The 16,773-nt window shown below is 44.3% G+C and overlaps 1 protein-coding gene across 1 annotated transcript; it reads right to left on the reverse strand.

Moving 5' to 3' along the window:
- Positions 1-1,125: 1,125 nt before the first annotated feature.
- Positions 1,126-15,931, reverse strand: ERRFI1 (ERBB receptor feedback inhibitor 1). Its single transcript, XM_058552807.1, has 4 exons — positions 15,792-15,931; positions 5,150-5,343; positions 4,963-5,039; positions 1,126-3,800 (listed from the first exon to the last, which is right to left on the reverse strand). Exons 2-4 carry the CDS (start codon positions 5,269-5,271, stop codon positions 2,617-2,619), a joined length of 1,383 nt encoding a protein of 460 aa, XP_058408790.1. The 5' UTR covers positions 5,272-5,343; positions 15,792-15,931; the 3' UTR covers positions 1,126-2,616.
- Positions 15,932-16,773: the final 842 nt, after the last annotated feature.

Below are 16,773 nucleotides of genomic sequence, written 5' to 3' on the forward strand. Positions count from 1 at the left end.
ATTATCACCTCAGAGAGGCGGGAGCCCCCTGTCATTGTCACCACCACTGCTCATTCCCTTTTAGCATTTATCATCAATGCTAATTATGGACAGCTTTAAATTCCATAAGGACAGGGATGTGTCTATTTTCTCAGGATCTAGCATGTGGTTGGCATTCAACAAATGTCTGCTGAATGAACTCCCAAGCCCACTTCTTTATCTGTAAAATGCCAGAAATAAGACCCAACTTTCAGGGTGATCAGGAGTAACAAGATCACGAGAACAATTCCCATACCAGGCCCTCAGCACATACCAGTCGCTGTGGTTGCTATGCAGCTGTCACAGACGATTCCCTATCTTAGATATGCCCCCCCCCATTTTACCAATGAGAAAACTGAGGCACAGAGGTTTTCAAGAATATGCCCACCACATGATTAGACAAAGGGGTGGATGAGGATTTCTGGGCCCTCACTCCTGACTCTGGAGGGCGCCACGCACAGGCAGTGCTCAGTTAAGGTCCCAAGAGCTGTACCATCACCCAAGCGCCTGGGGAGGTTGAGAGAGGGGGAGGGCAGCTCCATTTTAGCTACAGGGCCACGCGACACTGGACAAGCACCCTCACACACACATTCCAGCTTCCTCCTGTGTCCCAAGGCTGCGAGAAGCACGTCTGTCTGCTGCGTGCTCGCCACTTCCGAGAAGGGCCAGCGCAGGCCGGGGATCCCCTGGTGGCCTCCCACCAAGCAAGCAGCAGAGCCTTGCGAAGGGCCCAGAGTAATCCCAACCTAGTCCTAAAACTCAAAACGAGTCGCATCGTGTCCAGACCAGAGCTGGTTTCTTCTGCTATGTCCCTGGATGGAGGTACACCCCCAGATGATAACCGCTCGGACAGTAACATACCAACGTCAATTCAAGTTCACTTTCTTCATTGTTAAAGGGAAATACAAACAGCTCATTTTCACTGTGCATTTGTATAATATTTAACTATAAATTGCTCAAATTAGTTCTCATTTTAGGGAACGACAGTAAATTTCAAGTGCATATTAAACTGCAAAAATCTTCCCTTGTGCTTAAAGACGGTAATGTTGTCAAATTACTTGAGACATAAAATTTTAGAAGTTTAGGCAAGAAACATTATTAACGGTGTCATAAATAAGTATTATAACTTTATTAAAATGAAAAGACAATATTCAAAATAACGCAACAAAACGAATAGAATCCTTTGTCCAATACTGTACACATAATGCAGAAATCAGTGCATTTTTCTAAAGCATGTTTTAACCTTCATTTAGTTCATACTAAAATATAAGCTTTAAATAGCTCAAATAATATCATTCAGCAGTTTAAACTGTAAACAGCTTGTTTAATTAAGAGAACATTGTAGAAATGTACCTCTGTTAGTGAGCACCTTCTCTTCTGTGCTTCTCTCTACAAGATAAATACATCGAAGCATGTGAAACTATGAACACGAGCTGTGTGTCTCATGGAAGCTAGGGGAAGCAGCCAGCTGTGAGAGTTGTAAAAGCAGAAAGATGCCGACGTGACCTCTAGTATTAAGACATACTGTGCTATTGGTCAGAAGTGTTTTACTTAAAAAGCAAACAACCCCCAGGAAATACTGAATAGGAACCAGCAACACAAGGCCAGCTTGTGTTGTATTTGTTTATTAATACAGTCTAAAAAAAACAAAAACAAAAACCACAACACACATCCCCACACAGTAACTCTCAATCACATAGCTAATTGTTTCATTATTGCTTAAAACTGACATCCTCAACACTGCCAAATAGTCTGCTTTTCCATGTGATTCTAATGTGTCCCACTGTTTCTGTAAGGCCCATACTACAATGGGCCATTTTAGTGGGTGGAACAAAGCAAGGATTGTAAGGAAAAATTGCTTACTAATTCTACTATCTTCTCCTTTTTCGAGATGGGAGACATGTACAGGTGAAAATATGGTTGCCAAATAAATTGCTATCCCTCCCCTCGACAACACAGAAAGCAAAACCTGGAAGTATTTAGGTCTTGGGATGAGTTTTACACTAGGTAGGTAGAGTCATGGTGAGGATGTACAGCCTGCCCTCACTGGAAAAGACTGATTGCAAAAATAAATGGAATAAAATATAACAGGCCTAAGAGCCAGAAATCTTCAACCTTACTAAGCAAAAATATTTTGTTTTTATGATTCTGATCCAAACAATACTGTGTTTTTCTTCCATTTGTTCAATTTTCAGTCTATCAGGAGTCATTCTCCAACTTGAGTTGGATATTAAGTTGAATATATATTACTCTAAGATAGTAACTAATTGGTTAACCTGCAACTATGGTCTATGGTTATACCACAAGTTTATATATAGGTATATAATGTCTGCATATATAAAAGTTTCCCCTCCTTCCCTCCCCACCATCACATCTTTAAATTATAGACTTGGAAAGACTTTTCTCCAACGCTAACGAAATCAGGGATTCTCAGCACAGCAGCACCTCACAACTGCTCTAAACCTTTCTCTTTAAGACAGAGTTCAACTACTTCATTCTGCAACCTGAAGCATTCTCCTGTGAACCTCCATCCAGCTGGAAAACTGCTTGAGAACCAACTGCTCTTATGGAACCTCTGCTGAACCATGATCCCAGAGTCTAAGGAGAAACCACGTAGGATAAATGTGTACGCTTCACATGCCCACCTAGATCCATTTTTGTTTGTGAGTCCAGCTTTTCCGTGGCTGACACTACACTGCAGTCAGCAGACAATGGCTGGATTTGGGTGCTTGCATGTGTTTCTTCTGCTTCCCTAAAAAATTTTTCATATTTGTCCAGGTACGGTGGCCTCTCAGGCAGTAGGTAATAATGTGTTGAACTAACCTTCTTCCCATTTTCAATAATGGGCAGAATGCAAGGAATTTTATTGGCAGACCCTTCACTGTGCTGTCTTTGCAGAGCTTTGCTGCTGACATACTTAGGATCAGGGGCAAAGCTCTGGGTAGGGGGCATGACCCCATTGAGGTAAGACGGAAGGCTTTTAGGACTTGGTGTGCGGGAGTTACTCCGTGATAAAGGTTCTCTTGGTGGTACTTTGGGAGGCCTGTCTTCATCACTGTAGGTGCTAGAAGTAACCTCTGCTGACCATCTTCTATAATCTGGCTTCACTGGCCTAGGAGGTATGGGGACCCTGGGGGGGACCTCAGGTTTGTCTTCATCGGAGTTCGGAGAAGCTCTCTGTGTGTAGCTGGATATCCTTATGGCTGGCTTGTTAAAGGATCCAGCTGGTCCTGAATGCGACCTCCTTAACCTTCGGTGGGTCTGAGGAGGAGGAGGATCTGAAGTTTGCACATCTCCATTCTGGTCAGGTGCCTGGTTGAGATCTGCTGCAGAAACAGCTGGGGTATCAAAATATGCATAGTTGATCTGTCCACACCCACGGAAGCTTCGCCGGCCAGGAAGGTCGTATTTGAAGTCAGAAAGTGTACAGTCTTCTAAAAGGAAGTCTGTATCTGAGCTAGTCAGGAATTCGACCTCACAGTCTGTCTCATCCAGAGAGAGGTCTTCAGAGATCGGCAGTGGTGGAAGGGGCCTAGAGCCCCGTTCACAGAGAGCCGCACAGGGGAAAAGGGCAGGTGAGTTTTTTATGGGTGTGAGTGGAGGAGTAGAAGCACAAACCCCATTCACTGAGAGTTTCTTAAAACCACATACAACTTGATCCTCTTCGTGTTGTCCCAAGTTTTCACTTGGGGGAATAATAAGAGGGGGCAAGCTGGACTTCTGAGAGGGACAATTTTTTGCAAAGTGGTTGCCATTCATCGGAGCAGATTTTGAAGTATGTCCTGGAATGAACAAGAAAGGTTAATAAAAGATCAACAATGCTCTCTCCACCCATGTGAGGCAGAGCCCCAGCCACTGGGCTCCCACAGCTTTCTACCTCAACTGTTAGGGAAGTACTCGACAGCTATAACCCTGAGAACAGCCACGCAACACCACAGGTCTAATTAGGGACCAGGAGATTGTTAACGCACATGATCTGGTTCAAAGAACAAATTATCTCTTCTATCTCCCTTGGACATGTGCATGGCGCACACCCACACATCTCAGGCTGGTTTTGTGAGGTGTGCAAAATTTGCAAAAAAAGAACAGCATATAATTTACATGAATACCATTCTACACCAGCCTAGCCATTTAAGAGATGTGACAATACAAGGCTTGGATGGCATGGATAAGACCAACTCCTCACTGTTAGAGCTATGATTTTACTGTGAGTGAATGGACTTGCTGACAATGTGATAAGTAGCTCTTGACAAAAATCTAAGGAACACAATGTTCACATTAAAGGTACTATGTAGTATATCACACACTTTTCCTTTTTTTTTTGTGAGGAAGCTTGGCCATGAGCTAACACCCATTGCCAATCTTCCTCTTTTTACTGAGGAAGATTGGCCCTGAGCTAACATCTGTGCCCATCTTCCTCTATTTTATATATGGGATGCCTCCACAGCATGGCTTGATGAGTAGTGCGCAGGTCTGTGCCCGGGATCCAAACCTGTGAACCCAGGGGCACTGAAGCAGAGTGTGCAAACCCAACCACTACGCCACTGGGCTGGCCCTTCTAAGTTTTTAACGACATCTATACTACTTTATCGCTTTCAAACATGCATTCAATACTAGTGAAAAAGATGAGAGATCTTGTCCCAGTTTTCTGGAAGTTAAGTATGTACCATAACTGGGATTAGAACTTAATTCTTGACTTTAAAAGATCCACAAATAGATTTCATTTGGAGTCAGTGAGTGACTCAGGATAAAGGCAGTACCGTGCGAGAGTTGGAGAACACGGTCATCTTCAGAATCTGCTGCCACTAGGGGTCAGACTATTGTTGGAAATAGTTCAGGTCGTTTCCTCATTTAAAAAATAATGCTGGAGGACAAGCTAACACAATCCAGACTGCCAACTTCCTGTCCAGGTGCTAACCTCACCGGGGTTTTCAGCACACATACCGAGAGATGTCAGGTGCTCCTGAGCAGTGGAGTTCAGACTGTAGGCCATGGTTATTGGGTCAATATTTAAAAAGTTACTGAAAGGAAAGGACAAATATCTTGGTCATAAACAAGTATCACCCACACTCTCTATCTCATTTTCATACCACACACCGACAGACCGCAGCAGTGCTGTCTCCTGACTTACCTTTCAAACTCGCTGCGGCTGCCCCAGCAGGTCTTCATTTTCCCCATGGCTTGGCCATCATGCAGAAACCCAGGTTTTAATGGGACTCGAATCTCCTGAGCAGCAACCCCTGCTGTTGACATTGTGCCTGATTCTGGGATGTTTCCAAACTTGTGAAGCTGAGGGATTTGTAATCAACCAGTAGCTTTCATTCCCTAGAGGGGATAAAGAAGAGACAGGGGAATAAATTCAGAAACACCCACAAATAGCGAATATTAGAGAATTTTGGGGGATGCTGAATAGAAAACTTTAGTTATAGACTATCACTTAATTGTGACATTTTCACATTAACTAATTCTTACTTCTCATGAGGGTACTTAAATGTAGACATTAAACATAATTTTTTAGTAAATACTAATCCAAGATTTGAAATGTTTTCAGCAAAGTGAGAAGTAATCTATCGCCAGCGAAAGCAGACCTCCTGCTGCAGAGCCTGACAGCTGCACAACCAGCCCTGCTCCCCTGCCAGAGCACACACACTTCTCTAGCCTCCTGCTACATAACCGTCCAGTGGTGGTTGCACTGGGCATGGAGCTCACCTTTCCCCAAGCAAAAAAAAAGCAATTTGAGAAATTACGGTATTTGATACTACAAAACTAGTCTTCACTAAAACCTCAAACTTCGATTAAACCAGAGATTCTCAAGTTGGCACCTGATTACCCCACAGCCTAGCATCTATTTGGATTCTGTATTTCAGGGTTGGCCAAGGGAAGGCAAATTCTCCAGTTATTACTTGTTCAAAAATAAAGAAATAGTTACATATGAAGATACTAATTTCCATTATCTTGTAAAAATCAAGTTCTGCAAGATTACTAGCTTCAGCGGAGGCCGGGAAAGCTTCCTCCTCCCTTTTAAAGACAAACTTAAAGGTACATTCTTCACATTCTCCTTTCCAAAGGGCCTAGTAACTAGCGTCTTGCCTAGCTGCAAGGCGAGGATTACAAAGGCTAAGTACAATTTTTCTTAATCTAGTAGTTCCTCAACTTTAGGGACCCTCCACCCCTCAGATGTTACATGTCTGCAGTCTCCAGTCCCCAAAGCCTCTTTTTATTACTCATTATAGCATCAATGTTCACGTTACTGTGTTACTTAATGCCAACCTCTGCTCTGTCTTCAGACACTCACATTTGCTTAGAGTAAGTTTAGGACATAATTTATCAACTACCCGTGTAACGCTGACCCCCTCGCGACGTGTACATTTACACTTTCTCACTCTCTCACCAAATATTTGCACACCTACCGGGAGCTGAGTCCTGTGCCGAGGACTGAGGATGACACCAAGGTGACTAAGACGTGCGCGCTGGGGCGGGGGCACACAGGTTAGTTTTCGTTTTATGGACAAATCTGTCACTTCCTACTAGACTGTGAGCTCAGGAAAGAGGCTGTGTTCCAATCATTAATCATCACTCCCTGGAAGATTAGCAGCTGCTCAATAAGTGGATGTTTGTACAATACCACATTATTATTATATGTGTATATATTATAATATATATTATATATGGTAAAATTATCATCAGTATCAACTGAATGCATACAATGTGCAAGGCATAGGGGTTTTTTAGCTAAATATCTGAAAAAAATATTCTGTAAGTGTTTATTATTCATTTTTTTTTTTACCTAAGAAGGAATGGAGAGAGAGTAATGTTTCAGTGACAAAGTAAGGAGGCTGGGTCCCCATGGCTGACTCCCTCTGGAAGTTGGCTGTTTCCATACACTAGGCAGAGATTTAAACAGGTTTAAAATATCATTTCAAATAGTCAAGCCTTAGTTTTCTTTAATAGTCTCTCAAAGATATGTGATTAAGAAGAGTTTTTGGGAAAAAAACATCATTTAAGAAATCTAAGTTATTGGAAGATCTTTTTTTTTTTGAGGGTTGATTTTTAGATTACTGAAATGAGGCAGATGTGTTTTTACTTTACCTGAATCAAGTGAAGCTATAAAAAAATTTAAAAACCAATTTTTAGAAGAACTTGCTGGGCAGCCCCTCTCTGTCCCCAGCCCGGTGGCTCATGGCGCCTTTTCTGAGCGCAGCGCAGGCAGTGGCAAGACCATAGGGAAAGCAGCTCTGGTAACGCAAAAATGAAAGGCCAGATAGGAAGAAGAATATGGTATTTAAGCAGTTTGAAAGCACACGTTTGAAGATCGCTCATCCAGATTACAGGAAAACGCTGCGGGGGATTCTGGAGGCCCAACCCCCACCTGTCTGCAGGCCAACAAGTCCTACTAGTAATTACTGTGTGTCAGCCTCCTAACGCCATCTAAACCTTAGCTTTCAACAGAAGGATTGTGTAACTATCGCCTCTGCCGAAATTGTCTTGGAATTCTAAACTTACATTTCAATGGTCCCTTAAAATTATTTTTATGTTCTAGAAAAAGTTATTTTTTATTCATTGTTTCCATCACCTACTTGTTAGCTTTCTTAAGAAAAAAATTTTTTTAGTATAAAAAGAATTGTGTTCACTAAGCCAGCTCACTTCTGACCACAATAGTGTCTTTGTGTATTCATAGAAGGTGACCTGCCTCTAAATTTCAATGGGGAATTGTGAATGGGCCATGTTATGAAACTGTCCCAACTTCCTACTTGCTTGCATGGGAGAAGCGAGGAGAGCAATATAATTGCATGTTCTCTTCTTTTGGAAAATAACTTCAAACTGTGGACTCAAAAAGGGCCACCTGCCATAGGTTTGGTAGCACACTGTTTAAACCTGTTCCTCAGATTGTAAACTGAGGGTATGAAACCACCTTAAATTCTTTTACACCTCTCTCAAAACTCTAAGTATCCAACAGATATACCCCTTGGGGGGGAAAAAATAAATCAATTTGGTCAACCTCAAGCCAAAAGAAATACATGGCTCAAGTGAAATGTAACTAACCCTGCGGTGTTTCACATTTTGTTTCCTTATGATTGTAAAACTAGCTCTGCCTTACAATTCACTAAGAAAACCATGGCAAAAGTACACCTATGTGGGAAAATCAGTACCTGTAAGTCCCAGACAGCCTTCTGTTATGCAACGCAAAAATATGAAAGCCAGTGTTAATCCAGGCAGCACGGTATAGACCAGGATCTAAATAACCTTGGGCATAGTAACTTTTGGAAAACTCATGAACTCATCTTTAGCCTTTTGTCAAAAATGCACTTAAACACCAAACCCAGATATGAACTACTTTTTCCTGTTAACATCGCTTGATTTTTTTTTAATTCAAGAAAAAAAATTAACCCCTAAAACCTTTTGTTTCTTGAAGCTGTCCTTTTATTTTCTCTCCTTACAAACTCTGCCCCTACCCCACACCTCCTCCCCGAGTTCTGATCCACTTCCATAGCTTCACCTCAACACAGACGGCTCTGGAATCCTGACTGCAGCCCTGGCTCAAGCTTCCTCTGTGCACTTCCCATTGTCTGATGACTATCTTTCCACTTGGATGGTCCTCCGGCATCTGGAACTCTACAAACCAAACTGCTCCTGTCACTTACTTCACATGCCATCCCCCTTCCCAAGCTGGTTCACGGTCTAAGAGGAGCATACTTCTCCTAAAGGCACCATTTTAACCTGAGTTAAGCCCATATACAGTCAATTACCAAGTTCCATGGCCTGTCTGTACATTGTTTCTCAAATCTCTCCTCCTTCTGTGCACTGGCACCCTTCTTTCTGCCTTGAGTCTGAAAATACCCACTCCATCCCACACACCAGCACCAGATCGAGATTCCTGGACTACGGCTCAAATTCAGACCTTCCACTGCTCAAAGATCTTTACAGGCTTCTAACTAAAAGCTCCTCTGTCTGGCTTTGACGGCCTCCACAACAAAGTCCCAATCTACCTTTTTTAAGCTCTTGCTTCTCTTTTCTCAAAACCTGTTAGAATTCAACTCATCCTTTAGGGCCATCTCTTACCCCTTTTCTCCACAAACCCACTCCCTTCTGGAAAGCCAGAGCGGCGTCTCTATGTTCTTGGGTTATTCTGTGCTATACCGGCTTCCTCCCCCATCCTCCAAATCTTCTAGGACAGGACTTGTTTTTTCCCTGGGTAGATCCTGGTATCATTCATTTCTAATAAATATTTACTAAATGGATATTGAGAAAATAATCATCTCATTTTCTAAAAAGTAATTACTTGAAAGATTCATATATACTGTAAATCAGTGAAGAATTCAGGACAAAGCAAAGGTTTTGTAAGGGACACACAACGTGTGCTGAGATTGCCGAATAATAATCTAACGAGTTTAGGATATGTAGCAGGCAAGGAATTTTCATTAAATTCATTTCCAAAATCCAAAGTGGACAGTTTGCAGACTGGGTAAAAACTATAAACTTAAATGGTTAGCAATGTGACTTTCTCAATTGGTTCCTATTACTCTATGTTTACTTAAAGCAACCAGGAAAGTGCTTTCTGAAAACAATGAATTTCATCTTCTCTTACACACTATTCCTGCTGGACGATAACGCATCTACTATGTTTTTGCTGCTATATTTAAGGTCACTTTCCTTAAAAAAAGAAAAAAAGCAAGCTACACCAAAAAGCACACTGCACATTCTTTAAGAAGGTAAAATCGCACACCTTTACCTTGAGGATAGTCTCTTTGAAACGTTTTTTTAAAAAAACCAGGCTGCCTTAAGACAGTAACCTAGATATGCTTACCTTGCCACCAGATCTCATTAATCAATCTCAGCAGCAATCCACAGGAGGAGGAGGGGCGCATTTTTGTCATACAACTCATCCAGCTCTGCCCAGCGCTTCCTTATTTAAAAGTGTGATGTAATTTCCTTCTTTCAATCTGGTTTTAGAACCTGATTTCTGTTTATTCAGAGTGATAAATGGTCTTTTCAGCTGCATTTAATAATTACCTACATAACTATTTCCATACCCAGGGAGATATAAGGTAACTATATTTAGAGCCAAAATTTGTAAAAACAAACTGATTTAGGAACATGACAAATTCCATGATTTTAGATCCTCCCCAAATAAACCAACATCTGCATGTTTATCTTCATTTTGAAAATGTCTAAAATAATCAGCCTTGAGAAAATGAAAAACAAGACCAAACCCCACCATTTTTATTGTGATTAGAGTCTAAAGCACTAGCAGCCAAGCTGACACACTAACATTCAGTTTAGCTGTTTCACACAATTTTAATTTTTATTAATGATGAGAAAACTTACTGAATTGATATTCACCTAACACAGTCAGTGTTTATGATAGATATAGTGTGGTATGACCTGAGTTTATTTATTGAAAGCAAAAGATTCTTCAAAATCAAAAGCCCTACTTCAGGGTTTTTTAACAGGTTGTGATTTGGGAGAAGAGAAAGAATGGGGAGGCAAGTTAGGAAAATTTCCTTCAGTGGTCCTGCTACTGTGGAAGGCATACGTCAGCAGCAGAGATGACTTAAAAAATTTTTATATTAAGTTAATAAAATGTAACTAAAATACTCCCGCATGTACACAAGCTAAACTTGACGTTTCAGCAACGATGGAAATGCAGCTCACGGTGGTGGGGAAGGACAGCTTTGCCGGGTCTGTGGCTCCACACCCCATCCCTCTTCAACACGCCGAGGACACAATGGCCCATGTGTAGGTGGTAAACACTGAGGCAATAAGGAAAATAATTTATCTTCACTGTCAAAAATCAAAGCTAAGTGACATAACTTCTTGAATAATTCAGCATATTTTCTAGCTAAGTATTTTGAGAAATGGCAAGCTAACAAACCACCTATTCGTTCAACCATCACAGTCATCAATGGCCTTTTGATTCACGTAGTGTCCCACACAATTTTCGTGTGACAGCAGACACATGACACAGCAGGAACACAGTCTGTTGTCCTTTGTACTCTTCCTACAGAGTACTACAGTCAGCGATACACACACAGGATGGAAAAATATTATTCCTCTTAGACATACACATATTAGTTTCTAATTGTAAAAGATATGTGAATTCTATGCTGATCTTAATGACAACGAGCACCGCAGTCTAATGATGGGAAGTGAATCTTTAAAACTTCAAATTTATTTAAGAAGCGTTTAAGTCACCAAGTGGGTAACTCTAGATTGTTACAAGGAACATAAAACCAGTAAGAATACTAACTAATTCCTTGGACTCCTAACTGACAGGGTTTGTTCTAAATGTTTTATATGTATTAATTTATTTAATCCTCTCAACAACTCTGTGAGGTGGGGTACTATTATCACTCTCATTTACAGATGAGGAACTGGAGGCACAGGGTTAAGGAACTTGCCCGAGGTCACACCTGGTAAGTATTGGGGCTAAGCCTTACGCCAGGCTCTCACCACCACACCACACTGCCTCTCCAAGCCCCTCAGGCTCCTAAATCAGAATAAACCCACCACAATGCTCAAGTTTTAAAGATGGCTCAGACAGACTTTTCTGGGGATTTGCTGCTTGGTAACAGTTTTTCTTGGGTAACCCTTGGCCATGAAAGTTCCTGTTTTACTTTAACTCCCTCAAATTCTCCTGAAAGAGTTATTAATGGCAGATCTGGCCTATGTATCCTCTAAAAAAGGTGGGTTAGGGTATCAAATTTTATATTCTATGACCACTTCAAACAATTCTTTTGAAGCTCTCAATCTTTTTTTTTTTTTTTTGTGAGGAAGATTAGCCCTGAGCTAACATCTGTTGCCAATCCTCCTCTTTTTGCTGAGGAAGATTGGCCCTGAGCTAACATCCGTGCCCATCTTCCTCTACTTTAAATGTGGGACGCCTGCCACAGCATGGCTTGATAAGTGGTGCGTAGGTCTGCACCTGGAATCCAAACCTGCAAAGCCTAGGCCGCCAAAGTGGAGTGTACGAACTTAACCACTACGCCACCGGACAGGCCCCTGAAGCTCTCAATCTTTAATAATACATCGAGGGGGCCGGCCCCATGGCTTAGCGGTTGAGTGCGTGTGCTCCGCCACTGGCGGCCCGGGTTCAGATCCTGGGCGCGCACCGACGCACCGCTTCTCCGGCCATGCTGAGGCCGCGTCCCACATACAGCAACTAGAAGGATGTGCAGCTATGACATACAACTATCTACTGGGGCTTTAGGGAGAAAAAGGGAAAAAAAGGAGGAGGATTGGCAATAGATGTTAGCTCAGGGCTGGTCTTCCTCAGCAAAAAGAGGAGGATCTGCATGGATGTTAGCTCAGGGCTGATATTCCTCACAAAAAAAAAAAATAATAATAATAATAATAATAATACATCAATGTCCCGCCATCATATAACCCGTTACAACATGGTATTTGGTATAACACAGGCCTGTCTTTACCCAAAAAAAGGGTTACTACATATATCTAATGGGCCTCCTTTAACTGTTGAGGCATGGATCCCAATGATGGCATTATAATCAGGCTTTATGGTAAACTCTGGAATTTAATAATGGAATATCTGGTATTTGTAAAGCACTCTATAAATTACAAAGCACTTGCTAACACATTATCTCACTTGATCCCCACGACATCCCTGTAAGAGGAGGTAGGGCTTATCATCTCCATCCTGCAGATGAGGAAATGAAGTCAGGTTCAACATCTTCCTGTTAGCAAAAGGGCCGTCACAGCTCTTCTGTCCTACCATCCAACATTGTCCCCACTACACTTTCACTGCCTCTCCTTTCTTCAGTATCTTCATTTTAGGCAACGACTTCATTTCTCCTCTTACCATTCTTGTTTATAAATGTGGAAACAATGCAAAGGATGGCCAAGCGAAATGCTCAAGACCTAGGGCCAGCCAACTGCAGAGATGAAAACTGGAACTCAACTCATAGTGTAGAGCTCACAAATTCTTGGAGGGCAAGGATTAATGATTTTCACAAATATCAAATGCTTATTCTGGACTAGACACTAAACGAGGTGCAAAAGAGACATGGCTGCTGCCTGATGAAGCCTCAGTCTTGTGGGGAGAGAGAAAATAAGCAAGCAAGCAATTTCAGACTGGGGAAACTTGCAAGGAGACAAGCACGGAACAGTAAGAGGATAAGGAGGCAGGAGAACGTATTTACACAGGTGATTAGGAAAGGCCTCTCCAAGGTGCCTTTTTAAATTAAAACGTAAAGGATGAAAAAGAGGAAGCCACGAGAAGGGTTAGTACTATTCCACAGAAAAGGAATAGTACTTTTTTAGGACAATCTGTAACTAGTCAAGTTTCATATTCTGTGGGTCTTTAATAAGAGCTTTTGGACGATGTCTTCTAATCCTTACCTTCTGTTTCCTCTGTTCAACTGTAATGTTTTGTTGGATCACGGCACTTTGGAGTTCAAAAGGACTAATTCATGTAGCCAGAGCCTCATATTTTAAAGATACATTCATTGAGGCCTGGAAGACTGGCCTTTTAGTAATACTGCCCAATTTTATGATATAAGGAATTGGATTAAAGTATCAATAATGACTCCAAATCGCAGAATCTTTTTTTTTTCCCTTCTGAAATTGAGTCCCAGACTAACTGTTCCCTACCTTAAAATTAATTTCTCTATTAAGCTGGTAACATACATTCGGAACCCTGAAACTCACCAGTTTTATCTACCTTTATGAAGCATAGGTTTATACTGTGCGAATAATGCAAGGATGCCACAACCGGATTTTGTTTATCTAGTGAGCTAGCTACTCATTAGCTTTTATAAAGCATGGCCCAACACCAGCACCAAAGGATGCTAAGGAATCCCAAGGATGAAGCACCAACTCAAATTTATTTAGCTGAAGAAGCAGAGTCGGTTTGTCTGGTAGAAAGAGCCTATGACATTCAAATTCCTGGAATTACCCTTGGCACCACCTTTTCCCTCCTCCGCTCACCTTCTCAAGCAACCTGATGGTGTGCAGACATTCAGGTCAGTTTCAAGCATGTTAGACTGCACCTGTAATTTAGGCAACTTGCTTTTAAAAGCCACCATTAGTATTAGCAGAAAAGAAGCATCATCTGGTGCAATTTCTGAGAAGCAGCAGTCGAGTTATTTTTGCACAAAATCTCAACTCTAAAGTATAATTAAATCTCACAGAAAGAGTAACCAGTATCCAATGTGAACTAAAAGTAGGAAAAAAACAATTCACTGAAACAGTAATTTTACCTTGCAAAAACATGAATAATTCAGACATCGCATAACATAAAAACAGTTTTGCTTTCTGACCCTTATCAGTGACTGATCCAATCCTGCTGAGCTTGAAAATGTAAAATCTGCTTTCGTGCAATTATTTATCAAGCATCAGCTATGTGCAAGGCTGTATAAGACAGAAGCTGTACAAGGCAGAGTTCCTGCCCTTAAGGAGTTTACACTCTAATATATGTTAGGTTACAAATGGTCAGTCCCAGACCCCTATCACCTATTATTAGTGAGTACCCACTGGAACACACAGGGGGAAATAAACCTCTGTGTGAAGGGAGGGAAAAGACAGAGAGTGTCTGAAGTCCGTGCCAAAACCTGTATGTAGTTCTCTTCAAATGTGATAATATCTGGAAAGGAGCCTGGTGGATAACATACTGGTAACCAATCACAGTAAGCATGTTAACAAGAAACCAACTTCTTTTATTTTGGCCTCAGCAAAATTTGATCATTTCCTGAAATGGGTACCTAGCCTGTCTTTGGTCTAAGTAAAGCTTCACTTAAAACTGTAAAATCACAGAAATGCAAAAAAATGAAGCAGTTTAAAAGAAAAAAGTGCAAGACTAGGTATGATGAACTTCAGTGCTTCAGTCTCCTCGAAAAACACATACCCGTCGCATTCTTACAGATTGATAAAAGCTTACAACTTTGCAGAACACTTGTTCTCCAGAAGGAAAAAAAAGAGGGCATTTTAACCTCACCTTTCTTCACCCCGGACAGTTGCCTAGAAACCGGTCCTGCCCTACCTGTGCTGCAGGTGTACCTGAAGTCACCAACACATCTCTTTTAAAGCTACAGTCTCTATTCTGACTGCACTTAAGTGTATGACTAACAATCTATTCATATTCTTTATCAGGTAAGAAACTGGTGTCTTTGAAGCAGTGACGAAATCCTAATAAAGACTTAGCAGGCACCAATACGGCACCAATCATGCTGAGGGAGTCATCTAATTTGTACAAGACTATGATACGCACATAAACACACACGTACACACGAGAAATACCCCAGCACCCTTCACGTTCTGAACACAAGAGGCTGCAGTTCCATTCTCTGGGAAGCAGGGTTTAGGGCGGTCAGAGCAAAGGGCCACGTTTCTAAGCGAGGAGGAGGAGGGCACGGCCCCGCTCGGATGAATTACAGGACCCCGACTGGGGACCAGGCAGAGGCTGCGGGTCAGGGCTGGTGCGGACACCGGGCAGCAAGTGCTCCCCACAGCTTTCAGGGCAGGATCGCGGGCACACGGTGTGTCCCCGGGTAACGCAGCCCCACTGCGAGAAAGGGAAAAGCCCGAGGCCGCCCCCGACCCGCCGCGCCCGCAGCCCCGACCCCTCCGCAGCGGCCTCGGGGCCGAGACGTGTCCGGCCGCCCGGCGCGAGGCCGGCGAGGCGGGGGGCGCCCCCAGGCCCGTCCGCGCCGCCCGCCGGCCCCTCCCTCTGCCCGTCCCGGGGAGACTCGGCGTCGCGGCGACCCTCTCCCGCGTCCAGGGCAGCCCCCCTCCCCGCCCCCGGCACGCAGGCCCCTTACCCCCGCGGAGCCGCGGCTGCCCCACGGCGCCGTCCCGCGCATGTCCGTCCCGGCTGGCTCAGCGCCCCGGGCTGGGGGCCCGCACACCGCGCAGGCGCCTCGCCGCTCGCTCGCCGCCGGCTCCCGCTCGCGCTCCCCGTTCGCACTCGGCCGCCGTCGCCGCCGCCGCCGCCGCCTCGCTATATAGCGGGCGGGCGGAGCCGTGACGTCACCGCTCGCCGCCCCACCTCCCCCGCGCAACCAATCCCGGCCGCGAGCCGCTTAAAGGGGCGATGCCGCGGCCGAGGCGTTCGCGTGGGGTCCACCGGCGTCGCGCGGCTCGGCGGGGAAGTCGCCTTTGTCTCCCGAGGGGGGTGTTTCTGGGTCGCCGCGGCCTCCGCGCCCCTCTTCTGCCGGAGCAGAGCGGCGTCTGCCGAGCCCCAGGGACCCTAACACGGAATCTTCCTCAGAAGTGTGCCGGCGGCCGGCCTCGGCCGCGGGGCCTGCCCGGACCGAAGGCGGCGTCGCGCCTCGCACGAAATTTCCCGTCCTTTCCAGCCCCGGGAGGGCTTTTGCGAGGTTTCCTCTGTCCGCGGGCGGCCGCCGCGTCGTGGGCCGAGGACACCCGGGAGAAGGCGGCCGGAGGCTCTGCGGGCCGGCCTCCCTGCGGCGGCCTCTGCTGCCCTGCCGGCCTCGGGCTCAGCGGGAGGCCCGCGGGCCGAGGCGGGGGAGGGGCAGTGAGGGACATTGTGGGATGGCGAGGGACGGTGTGGGACAGTGTGGCACAGAGTGGGACAGTGTAGGACAGTGAGGGACAGAGTGGGACAGTGAGGGACAGTGTGGGGCATCAGAGGACGCTGTGGGGCAGTAAGGGACAGAGTGGGACAGTGAGGGACAGCATGGGACAGACTGGGACAGCATGAGACAGTGAGGAGCAGGGAGGCCACGTTGGTGAGAGCCTTTCCTAGGAGCCTTGAGAGTGGGTCTGCCCAGCCACCTCTCC

The sequence above is a fragment of the Diceros bicornis genome, chromosome 13 (assembly GCF_020826845.1).
Source record: "Diceros bicornis minor isolate mBicDic1 chromosome 13, mDicBic1.mat.cur, whole genome shotgun sequence".
In the NCBI taxonomy this organism is placed as follows: Eukaryota; Metazoa; Chordata; class Mammalia; order Perissodactyla; family Rhinocerotidae; genus Diceros; species Diceros bicornis.